The following is a 12047-nucleotide window of genomic DNA, read 5'->3' as shown; positions in this document are numbered from 1 at the left end:
TCAGACCTGACCTGGTGGTTTGGTCTGTCAGTCAAACCTCTCACTGTAGAGCAGAAGAGGACAGAAGCTGATTTTTAAACCTTTGCTGACAAAGATAAGATTAGGGGATAAGATCAGGTTCACATGTAAGTATTGGCCAATCACAATCCCCCAAAATAAAGGAAATCGGCACCCAGAAATCAACTGGTCGATAAATCAGTTGGCCAATAAATGTATCCTATTATATATGTTTATAATGTAAACAGCACTGGCAGAGAAGCAATAAGTTTATAGAAAGTGTGGGAATGACCTAATGGTCGGACTGCTGATTGCCCAGAACCAAATTTCGCCGGCCCTGCTAAAAGAAACTAATTAATTTTAAAATAAAAACTAATTTTATTCTAGTAAACCATTAATCAAGAAATAATTAATCGTAAGTCAATTATTGTTTGCATCCATAGTTAGATAGTCAGTCTTCTATAGACTCTGTCCAGTTTTTACCTCCCACTGATTTCTGACTGACTCAGAGAGAAGCAACAAGTCCTGGAGCTGGGGCCCCGAACAAAAGGCCCCGAAAGCTTCAGCTGCACCCAGGAACTCATCGAGCACGGCAGGCTGCAGAGTGTTTAGAGCTTTCTGCACAGAAAAACACACAGCTGGACAGGCGCTCAAACAAAACTGACAGCCGGACAAACCAAAACATCAGACATTTAAAGAATACGAGCAAAAACACAAAATATTACCAAGTATTTTTGGTCTAGATCCAAGTAAAAAATATATCAGTACACTTAAAATTAGACACAACAAACTTACAAGTAACTTCTCAGAGATAAATAGGAGTTTGTCAATATTGATGAAAAAGTGCTTGTTTCACTGGCAGATTATTCCACTTATAATAAGTACTTTTTCATAAACATTAAGGAGTTTTGACCTAAATCAAGCTACTACATCTTGCTGAGTTACTTGTAGGTTTGTTTTTGACTGGACCAAAATACTTGGTAACATTTAGCATTTTTTGTAGTGTATGTCCTCATACTGTTGTTCCAATTTCAAGTAAAATTTGAGCACTGCATATAACAACATAAATAAGCTTTTTCCAGTATTTACAGCAATAAGCAACAAGTTGAAGTCGGCAGAAGTAGTGAGCTGTCGGAAAATACAAAATTTTTGCTGAATTTTGTGAAATTCTGCAGAATTTCAATGTATTTCAATTTGTCTGAAATCTACATTAAATCTTAAATACGTCAAAAGTTCTAACAGCACAAATTACCAAAAGTCAAAGGGCAGGATAAAATCTGAAATGGATTAAATAAGCTGCATTTGATCGATCTTGCACCTGTTTTTTCTTGATTTGTGACTCGGTCATCTCTCTGCCACTGAATAACTTCATGGCTTGCTGGATGCGTCCCTGCAGACGAAGCCTGGCCTTCTCCAGTCGGCTCCTGGCCATCGACTGGGCTTTGCGATGAACCTCACTGTGGATCATGAGCGGCGGCTGTGTGTGTGTTTGTCCCTGTGTGGTGTTCGGTTGTGACGCTGTTCTGGACTTGATCTCTGTCGATCCTGCTGCAGGACTCTCGGTTTGAACTGGAACCATCACAGGTTGAGGGATTGTTTTAATTTTTTCGTGGGAAGCAGAGCCCTTCCTGTCTTCTGTGCTTCGTTTGGAATCGTGGCGACGTCTCACTCCCTGATCAGGAAGCTGAATGAGTTCTGGAGTTTGCAGTTTAACATCTACAATCTGTTTGGTTCTGGCCAGAACGTATGATCCAGTGTCTGCATGGAGAGTTTCAACTGGTTGCATCCGTTCACAGAAGTCTCCAACTTGCTGCTTGAAACCACAGGAACTAAACTTATCAAGTATCTCCTACACAAATAAAAAAATATGTTATTCCAAATTACTGACACGCAGCAACTAATTAAGTTTTACTCATTCATTCAGGACTGAAAGGATTAATTATCATCAACTAATTTAATAATCAAGTACACAGATTAAAAAATAGCCCAACTACTGAAAGAAGAGCGCATTTAGAGAGGTAATTAAGACAAAGTGTACAAGAAACACTTAAAGATTTCTGCGTAGATTTTTCTATCCTAAATGTAAAGTTTTAGCTTCACCTGGTTCAAATTCTGTAAAATAAATCTCCTATTAAACACCTTTCGTTATCCAATTACTAATCGTTTAATCCAAAAATTAATCAACACATGAGATCTACACTGTATTGACGTTAAGTCACGCAGAAAAGCTGATGTATTTCTTCAATACAAAATACCTGGAATTGAATTATTTGCTTATTTGCATCTTTTAATGTATTTCTGATGTTGCATAAGAAAAATCTGGACAATGCCTGTTTTTATCGGATTGTCAGAGTAATACATAGATTCATCCATAATTAAAATGATTTGTCATGATTTCTTTAGGTAGATGGTTGAAGCCCAGAGTCAAGTAGTAAAAAATGGCTTAATGTTGTTTAATCTGTAACAAGTCCAAGACACGAAGGGAGACACAGGAGGTAGCAGGTAAGTGACGCAAAATGACTAAAGGATCCAGCAGGGAAAAAACCACAGAGGAGAGATTAGAAAAGAGACATGTGGAAACAATTAAAGGTGGACAACACAACACAAGAAGACCAGAATAACCAAAATACATACTCAATAAACCATAATGATTACATAACTTGCCTGGCTTTGGGAGATTGCGGCTGCAATCCTGTCCTGCGTGTCAGCGGTGCTGAAAGTCTGCAAAGGAGACGTTTTCTGTTGTTCTGCAACAAAAGCTTCCAGATGCTGCGACTCTGCAACCACCTGCTGCGCTAGCAGCAACCCTCGAGAGATCAACACCTAAACGACGCATTAAAGTAGACGGTTTCAAACAAATCCAGAACCCACATATCTGTCCAAAACGGTTTAAGAAGATGTTTTTGTGGTTACTAACTTTGGCAGCAGACTGTTCTCCTCTGGGTTTCCTTTCCATCAGCTGATCATAGCAGTCCAGAGCTTCGCTGCTCCAGTGATCGAGTTCAGCCACACGCCCCTCGAGTTGGGACGCTGCTCTCTGCAGAGCCCCGCAGCACCTTTCTGCCTCAACAAGCTGCTATGAAGACGTAAGAGATTAAAAGTCCAGCTCCTTATAAAACAGAATGCTGCATTAGTGATCACACCAATAAAATCTGTTCACCTTTTGTCAACCTGCAACCGAAAATAAGAATTTCAGGAGCAAAAAAAATAAAATTCTAAAGTGTGGAGTGAATTTCTAACCAGCCCTCTGTTAAGTTGAAAAAAAAAGAAAAAGACTTTGGACTTTTCTGACAATTTAAAAAAAAAATTTCTCCACAGAATCAGAATTGTTGTTTACGCACCGCGATGTATCATTTTCATATACTAGCATCATAATTCACACAAATAGTGTTTTATTTTAACAATATTAAAGATGTAAGGTTTATCAAAATGCGCTTATTCTTTGAATGCATCCTGTTCAAGTTGTTTCTCCTGACATCTAACGGTGTATGAAGATCATACACCGGATCTTCATACCGGTGTATGAAGAGCCGGTAAGCCCTTGGCAGTTGGTGGTTACCATAGCAACCAGTAACTGACAGCTCCCCCCTGCCCCCCTCCCTCCGTTTTCTGTTGCTGTTTGTAACTGTCCTACTTATTAGGATCAGCTCTGTGTTTTCTTTACAAATATAATATTTCAAGTTATATCTTAGTCAAATTTAGTCATATAGTGTTTCATGAGGAATTTTACAATATGTTGTATTTGTTTTAGCTGTTATCATTATTAATGTTGTCCAATTTAGCTACGTTTAATTTTACAACTGCTAACTGGTGCTAATTGCTCATTGGGAGCTATTGCTCTGAGTTTTAGGGTTATTTATTATATTTTATTTAATGTTTAGAGGCAGAAGCCGTTGGACTGATGTTAACCACCAATTTGATTTCCTATTTTGTTAGAATAATCCCGGTGAACCTGAATGTGTCTGTAATGAAGTCAACCTACTGGACTTGAAACACCTAAGAATGCTGGATTATTTATTCAGATTTTGAAATTGATTGACACAGAATTGAAGTTCTGACTTTAAAGTGGTTGTAAGGTGACAAGATGTGCAATAAATCATATGAGGAGTACAAATACTTTTGCAAGATATTGCATCATTTTAACTTTCTATGACGGGAAGCTATAAGGAGGGATTGAGTTCTGCACATTACCTTTAAGAGAGTTTGCTGAAGGTTTTCTCTTTGGCCCTTTTGAAAGTCTGCAGAAGGGATGTTGGATGATGCATCCACTTCTCCGATCTTTGCTCTCATGGACTGACAAAGAGAGAAAAGAGAGAAATAATACAGCAGACCTGAAATAAATATTTAAACACTGAATACGTTTTTACATTTTTTGCACAAAATCATTCTAAGATAATAAGATTTTAGTCTGGTTAGTTCTGCATATTTTGAGCTCTTTACAGAATGAGCTGTTTAAGGGCATTTTGTTACTTTACAACCAAATTGGCCACACCCACCAACTCATCGTTTACGCTTGCACATGAAAATGGCTACAAGCATTTACACAACCGTACATCTTTGAAAAGCATTAGTAGAGCCTGCTGCACAACCAGCAAGGATGCAGCAATTGGCTTCTAGATGGTAAGTCAACAACAAAACACCCAACCTTTCCAGCAGCCATTGTACAGTGCATACAGTGGTAAAACCAGCTGACCAAGCATGCTGGAGGTTGCTAGGAAACAGGGAGAGCTTTCTGGGTTGGTAGGTAAGAGGACAGTGCCTGCTGATTTGTGATGTTACATCTGGAAGGTTTATGAAACAGTTCATTTTCCAGACACCAAAAAACACCTGGGTGATTTTTTTTTTCCTAAGAGCTTGGTTTGTTTTTAAAAGCAGCTGAGACCCAAAATGGAAGTAAAATCAAGCAAAAATATGACTATAGCATTTCAGATCCTTTTTGTCTAACATTTAGCTCACCTGTAGTTTTTGTCTGACAGCCTTCAAAGGGACTGAAGCTACCTCCAGAGGCTGTCTCAGGAGCAAACCTGCCTCCTGTGTTAGTGAATCCAACATCAGAACAGATGAGGAACCAACTTTAGGTTCTGACTGTATTTCCTATAGAAAGAAAAAACATTTGTATCATTCGTCATTAGTAATGTTTAATAATTTGTAGTACACCTTGTTCCAAAACTCACTTACAAACACAGTCTTCTTCATGCGTTCGGCCCACTGCAGGTTGACTTTGCTGAGTTGCTCCACCAAACTGGAGCTGATTGAAGCTTCTGTCATTTCAATTAGGAGGTTTCCCGCCTCATTCAACTGAGCATGACATGAACTCCATTCGCTCACATCCTACAACGACCAACGTTTGGAAAAAGTGAACCAAAATCCAATTTGATGGATTTTTATTCCAATTACAGATTTCCAGGATAATCTAGCTGAGCTTACCCGTGTCTCTGCAGCTGAAGATTTCACCAGCCATGTCTCAAGAGAAGTGAGGTTCTTGTTGTACACGTCCCATGCAAACGCCACTCTCTCCATCATTTCTTTAGCAGCCGCTGTCATCTGTTTGACCAGCTCTGATTCGCTTTCAGCTTCCTTCACCTGACGAGTGACACTCTGCAAATCTCCACCTGGGAAATGAAGTGTGTGGAAAAAAGCATTACATCTTAAAGATGAATATAACACTCTGCAGTGAATTAATGACAATGGGTAATGTTTAAATGCACATACAGCCATATTAAATAAAATAGAACATGCTGTTGAGGCTGTTTTGTCAGGCTAAAAGTACCATTTGCAAAAGGATGCGCAATTATACAATAGCACAGCTTTGAAAAGCAGAAGTGGAGCCTTCTGCACAACCAAAATGAATGCAGCAAGTGGTCTCTGAATAGTAAGCCAAAAACAAAATGCTTGTCTCTTCCAGCAGCCATTGTACAGCACATATAGCAGTAAAACCAGCTGACCCAACATGCTGGAGCTCCATGTGGGTTGCAAGGTAACGGCATAAGGTGTTTTTGAAAATGTTCATTTTTCAAACACCAAGAAAAAAAAAAAAACATTACGAAAAAACAACTGAGTGTTCTTTTTAAGCGCTTGAGTTGCCTTAGAAGCAAGTGGAAGTACAAAAATGTGCAAAATAAGAATCTTGAATAATTGGTCCCCTTTTAATGTCATGTTTTTGTTAACAGTAAATGCAAAATCATCATAATTAACAAAGATAAAGTCTTGAAAACAATGGTCTGTAACTAATTTACACACTTTTGTAACTGTTGGCTATTTAACCACCTCTGAGTAAATGTTTAATTCATACCTAGAGAAGCTTTCCTGGTGTAAACATCCATCTTGCCCTTCAGGCTTTGCAGAGCATCAGTCAGAATCAAGAGCAACCCTCGGCGCTCCACTGTTTCCTGGACAAACATCAAACAGGAGAATAAAGCTGTCCTGTTTTCAGAAACAGAGATTTTCTGCAGTAATAATAATAAATGTTAGATGAAATGTTACTTGTTGCTTTTTCAGATGTGAACTCACATGCCAGTCAAGCAGAAGAACCTGAACAGACTGCTGAGATCCGTAGGGAGTTCTCCAGGACTGGACCTTTACTTTGACGACTCCCAGCAGATCCAGGACCGTGTGATGAGATTCCTCGTATTCCAGCTTTATTATTTCGTATTTTGTGGTCACTCGGATGCCAGTCAAACTGTTTTTAAAAATTTGAAAAATGTAACAAATTAATAACGAATTCTACAACGTCGTCTGGTGAAAGTTTAAAAATGATTTCACACACCGGTTTTTTATGTCGTCCAGCTTTTCTGAAGGTACCGTCACACTCCCAGAATCATCAACACTGTGGAACGAGTCGGTGAGCGTCACATAATGATTCATCTCCTTGATTAATGTCTGAAACACAGAATCAGCTCATTTTATACATTTACCAGAATGCTTGGTATCAGTTTCTGCTGCTTTAAAATAAAACTACCTTTAGTTTGTCTTGTTTTGCTCTTGCATGTTTGGCCGCCTCTGCATGACCTTCGGTCATCTCTCCCTCGTCTTTCAGCGCCGCCTCTCCTCTCTGCAGCCACAACACGACCGAGTCCAGAGGAGGAGGAAGACTCCGCTCCAGATCTGCTTCACACCGCCACAGCTGGACAAGGACAGACTCACTACAACATTTTCTCAACACATTTAGAGAAAGTTTCTCTGTTGTCAGCGTTAAGTATTAAGACAGAAATAAATTAGGGCCACTAACAAAAATAATAATTTTGACTTTAATCTCAAATTTCAGATTTTGTTTTCCAGAATTCTGACTTTTGTCTAACAATTCTGATTTTTTAAAACTTCTGGCAGAATTCCTAACACTTTCTAACAACTGTGACCTTATAATGAGAATTTTAACTTTTTTCGTAATCTTAACTTTAATCCTAGAATTCAATTGTGTTTTTTTTCTCAGAATTCAGATTATTAAAAATTGTGGGAGAATTCCGACTTTTTCCCCCAGTATCAGAATTGTTAATAATAATTTCTTAGTTTTCCCAATGACAAAATAAAGCACTCAAATCAAAGTTGATCTTTTTTCAAACTTTTTCAGTTTGGAATAATATTCCCAGTCACTTATAGTAACGATTTTAAAAGCTTAATGGAGGAACATTGTTGTGATGGCTTCCTGAAGGCGGAGTGTCAGAAAAAGCAGGAGCTTCTTAAAGAGACATACGCCCCATTACAAGATTTTAAATTAAGAAGTCAAATTTCTTTTGAGTCATGTTTAATATGTAGCATTTTTATGCTAACACGGTTGCTTAATTGTGATTAAAAACTGGCATTATGTATGAAAAATACATAATATTCTCCCATTTTGTGCCAAAAATCTAAGACTAAAGCAAAAAACTTAATTTAATAAGCAAAGTGAAGCTGTAGTGGTGCTACCAGGAGCTTTTTATACACAGCAGATCATCTTACCTCTTCCTCCAGCCGATCCCACGCTGTCCTCAGAGCTTGCTGTTCTTGATTTAGTTCTGAGCGCCGTCTTGCTGCTGCAAGGAGCTTCATAACGGATCGTCTCTGCTCAGCAAAGGAAGCAGTGAAGTTCTTGTATACCTGAAAAAAAACCTAGTTACTATAAAATCTAAAATTAAAACATTTTAGAAGTTTTGGTGCATTGCCTTACCTGATATTTTTCTGCATAATTTGATCCCTCTGTAGCTGTCCATGTTTTTGAAAGCTCCTTACAGGCCTGCTGCAGCCAACGAATCATATCCTGCACTCGATCGCTTAGTGACACCTGCAATTTTATTCTTCAAGTTATGAGAATTGCAGTGTTTCTGCTGCACAATCACAAATACAGTTGAATAACAAAGATTTCTGACAAAATAAACCCAACATTGCTTATGTTTTCTTTGAGAACACGTCCAAATAACATGTGAAATGAGTAGACAAATGCAGAGAAAAAGATGTACCGGGTGTAATGGTGAGATAGCAGCTGCTGGAGCGAAGTGAGCATGCAAATTCTCAGAGGAGAAACCTGAAGGCTGCTCCAAAGGAAACAGCTGCACCACCACCAGTTCAGAGAAAGACAGAGTCAGAGGGAAGAGAAGATGAGCTGAAAGGTGTGAGGTTCCAAACGGAGGGAAAGAACTGACAACTTTCTTAAAATGTATCAACTAATAATGCAGAACAGCAACTATTTAACTAATTTAATCTGTTCTGATTGGTTACAAAAAAATCATAAAATTTCTCTCCTAGCACCAATCAGATTATTGGATATTTCTTGACATTCCAAGATATTTAATGAGTAAAATGATAAAACAAGGGAAAAATACAAACTCCAAATCTAAAATAATTTTTCTTTTAATTCAATAAGGTGGACAAGCTGAATGAAAGAGGTTCTGATGTTAACCTGCAGATGATCATCAGGCGACGGCAGATCATTGGAGTACTGCAGAAACTGGGCCACATACGTCATAATGGACTTCTCATCCGGATCTTTAACGTCAACATCTGAAAAGATCCATCATCAGTAATGTGACTTTGTTACTTTAATACTTTGTTTTTGAAATGTGGAGATATTAGGGACAGAATATGCAAATAATAAGACATAACATTAGAAACATGTAACATTAAGTCACAGAAATAAACCATGTAATAACTGTCTATTAACCAACTCCCTGCAATTTAGAGGCAAATTAAACAGCAATAAATTACTTTTTGTTTTTACAAAGCACCTATTTATGACACAGACATTGTAGATAGAAAACAAGGAGTAAACATCCACCAAAAAACTGAGCTTAATCTAAGAAATTTTTGAGAAAAGTCAAAAATTTGCTAGAAATTCTTTTTGGACATTTTTATCTTGACATCAGAATTTAAAAAAAAAAAACAAAGCAAAACAACTTTGAAATATCTGAGTTTGTAAAATCCAAAATCAGCGAGAAAAAATTGAGAGATTTTGAGATTAAGCTTAGAAAATGTCTACAAAAAAAATCTTTGCAATTTAGCAGTTTTTTCTAGAATATTTTTTCCCATCTACAATGGCCCTAATATTAAATACTATAGTATTTATATGCTATAGTCATATTAATTAACCAGTTTGTTCAGGAAAAACTCTATTCAAGCTTTGGCTTATTTTAGATTTTGTTCTTGTGAGGAACTTTGATCAACTTCTGTTGTTTTTAAAACGCCACATTGATGAAAATTAATTAGGTATTTTAGTTCTAATAGTTCCCATGTTATATTTTAAATCTTGTAACGTGGAAAATGTCTTGGTATAAATGAAAAAATCTGCCAATTGAACAATTGACACGTTGTTCAATTAGCACAATTGTGCCAATATTTTGGCCAAAATATTGTCAATAAAAACACAACATTTAATTAACAATTGTGTTAATAAAATATTGATTTTAATCAAATCTATATTGTTAACTTATATTGATAAGTTAATTTCTTATCAGTATTAAGTAATTATTAACTTAAAGACGAAATGTTACTTTTGAGTTAATTTTGTCTTATTTCAAGTGAACTAATATATTTTCAGTAGAAACTACATAAAAATACTTGGTAAGTTTTTGTGTTTTTGCAGTGTAGTTAGTTTTTTAAAGTGTTATTAAAGCATCATTGATCCAGACGTACCTTGGGGCTCCAGGAGGCGAGGAATGTGGAGTTCCCTCTCAGCCAGGTGAAAAGCTTCCTCCAGGTTCTCCTGGTTGCTTCGGGTCTGGACCCGTGAAAGATCCACCAGTTCTGGTCGGAGCGAGCACAGGATGGCCAGGAAGGCCTCCCCACTCCTCCAGCTGGACTTAAAGTCTTTCACATTGGCAGTGCAGTGAACCCTGCGCAGAGTCACAGCCGTAAGTCAGTTTTTCACAATTTTGCGATTGTGGAAATTCACCCAAAATCGACAGGCACTCGCATTTTCTCGCTTTAATGCATAATTTTGAATTCATTGCACATTTGTTTTGCGAAAGTAGCCAAATCCATTGGGCTTAAGTGACTTTTAACTCCCTCCTGAAGGTGGCAGCTTTTCATACTTCTTCTACAGGGCCGGTACAAGCCTTTCTGGGACCCTAAGAATATTTTAATTCAGGGGCCCCCATACCAACATATGAACATCGTCATTCCTAAGCTATCATTCGCATAATTTATAGTTAGCTTACATTGTACTGGTGTTATTATGGCTGCTTATTTTAACCTTACAGGAGCAGCAAACTTTTTAAAAAAGCCATAATATTTTAACTATTTAAAGTAACATCAGCTGATAAACACTAAATATACAGTAAATAAGATAGGAAGTTGAATTGTATTTGCCCAACAGTAGCACTACACAATAACAAAAAGATATCAACCTACTATTTATGTACCAACTATGAAAGTAATATGGAACTAAGTTTTGCATGTACAATAGCATTTAGATTGCATTATTCAATCCCATTTATTGAAAAATATCTATTTTTATTATTCTAGCTTGGTCCTCTTGGGGGCCCCCTGGTGGTGAAGAGGCACAATTGAGGCTGAAGAAGCAGCATTGCAGCAGAACAGAGCCAGCCCAAGGCATTTGCACATAAAGCAGCTGTTTAGGGCCTCTGGACCACCAGGGGGCCCCCAAGAGGAGCAAACTAGAATAATAAAAATATATAATGGGATTGAATGATGTAATCTAAATGTTATTGTACATGCAAAAATTAGTTCTATATTACTTTCATAGTTGGTACATAGTTGTGTGATTGATATAACGAGCAACACAAATGTCCATTTACAGTCGCACATAAGAACAAATACTGCCAAATTCATCAAATACATTTGAGAAACCCAATTTCTGATTGCAAAAAAAATCACAAAAACATTAACAAAATCCTGGAGGGATTGATCAATGTGAACAACCTTTCAGAAGTACTTACTGAATGCGAAAACAGCTAATTATTAATAGTTTAACAGTTTGTTAATGGGTTTTATCAAAACATTCTGCCACAACCGGCCCTTTAAGAGCATCCTTGACCTCTAAATTCACAGTATAACACATAGAATTACAACTGATCAAATATAATTATTAGAAAGTCCGTATTTGATGACAAAATAAAATCGTCCAATTTATTTAGTACCCTGTTGAAAAAACTGGCAAAAGAGACAGAAACTAACACCCAAAACGAAATAAAAATGTGTTTGTGTTAAACCTACTTCTTGCATTGGTCTCTGACCCACATGAGCAGGGCCTTTTTGGCAGAAACACGGAAGCGCCTGTGCAGAGGTGATATCGGACCGGCTGGGACCGGACTGCCGGACCAGGAGTCCAGGCTTGACACAGAGTCCAGGGAAGAGTGACGGGAGCTAAAGGACAACGCACTGGCCAACTCCTCAATCTGAAACATGTAAAAGTTGGAAAAAGGCTTGAAACCCATTAATAAAATGGCCTAAAATAATAAAATATAGTTATGCTCACGTGACAGCGGAGGATGATGGTCCATACAAGGCCAAGGATGATGGAAGGACGTCCGTCTATGATGTCTGGGATGTTTATGTTCACCAGCTTGATCTAAACACAAAACGATTCTACTTAGCATGACCGTTAATTTTTCTTTTTTTAA

At 37.6% G+C, this 12047-nt stretch overlaps 1 protein-coding gene across 1 annotated transcript in view; it reads right to left on the bottom strand.

Annotated features, from left to right (window-relative positions):
• Window positions 1-12047, bottom strand: part of syne2a (spectrin repeat containing, nuclear envelope 2a) — a 32441-nt gene that overhangs the window by 13168 nt on the left and 7226 nt on the right. The window contains exons 6-24 of the mRNA XM_044107433.1: window positions 11903-11995; window positions 11641-11822; window positions 10099-10298; window positions 8870-8970; window positions 8430-8519; window positions 8141-8254; window positions 7933-8070; window positions 6956-7120; window positions 6764-6876; window positions 6508-6676; window positions 6290-6386; window positions 5425-5609; window positions 5176-5328; window positions 4954-5091; window positions 4189-4290; window positions 2915-3070; window positions 2662-2820; window positions 1316-1846; window positions 481-615 (exon numbers count right to left, since the gene is read on the bottom strand). Of these exons, the coding sequence (XP_043963368.1) occupies window positions 481-615; window positions 1316-1846; window positions 2662-2820; window positions 2915-3070; window positions 4189-4290; window positions 4954-5091; window positions 5176-5328; window positions 5425-5609; window positions 6290-6386; window positions 6508-6676; window positions 6764-6876; window positions 6956-7120; window positions 7933-8070; window positions 8141-8254; window positions 8430-8519; window positions 8870-8970; window positions 10099-10298; window positions 11641-11822; window positions 11903-11995 (3021 nt within the window). The remainder of the gene's footprint in view (window positions 1-480; window positions 616-1315; window positions 1847-2661; window positions 2821-2914; window positions 3071-4188; window positions 4291-4953; window positions 5092-5175; window positions 5329-5424; window positions 5610-6289; window positions 6387-6507; window positions 6677-6763; window positions 6877-6955; window positions 7121-7932; window positions 8071-8140; window positions 8255-8429; window positions 8520-8869; window positions 8971-10098; window positions 10299-11640; window positions 11823-11902; window positions 11996-12047) is intronic.

The sequence above is a fragment of the Gambusia affinis genome, linkage group LG22 (genome assembly GCF_019740435.1).
Source record: "Gambusia affinis linkage group LG22, SWU_Gaff_1.0, whole genome shotgun sequence".
Classification (NCBI taxonomy): Eukaryota; Metazoa; Chordata; class Actinopteri; order Cyprinodontiformes; family Poeciliidae; genus Gambusia; species Gambusia affinis.
Note: the sequence above shows the minus strand (reverse complement) of the source record. Positions and strands in the feature narration are given on the sequence as shown.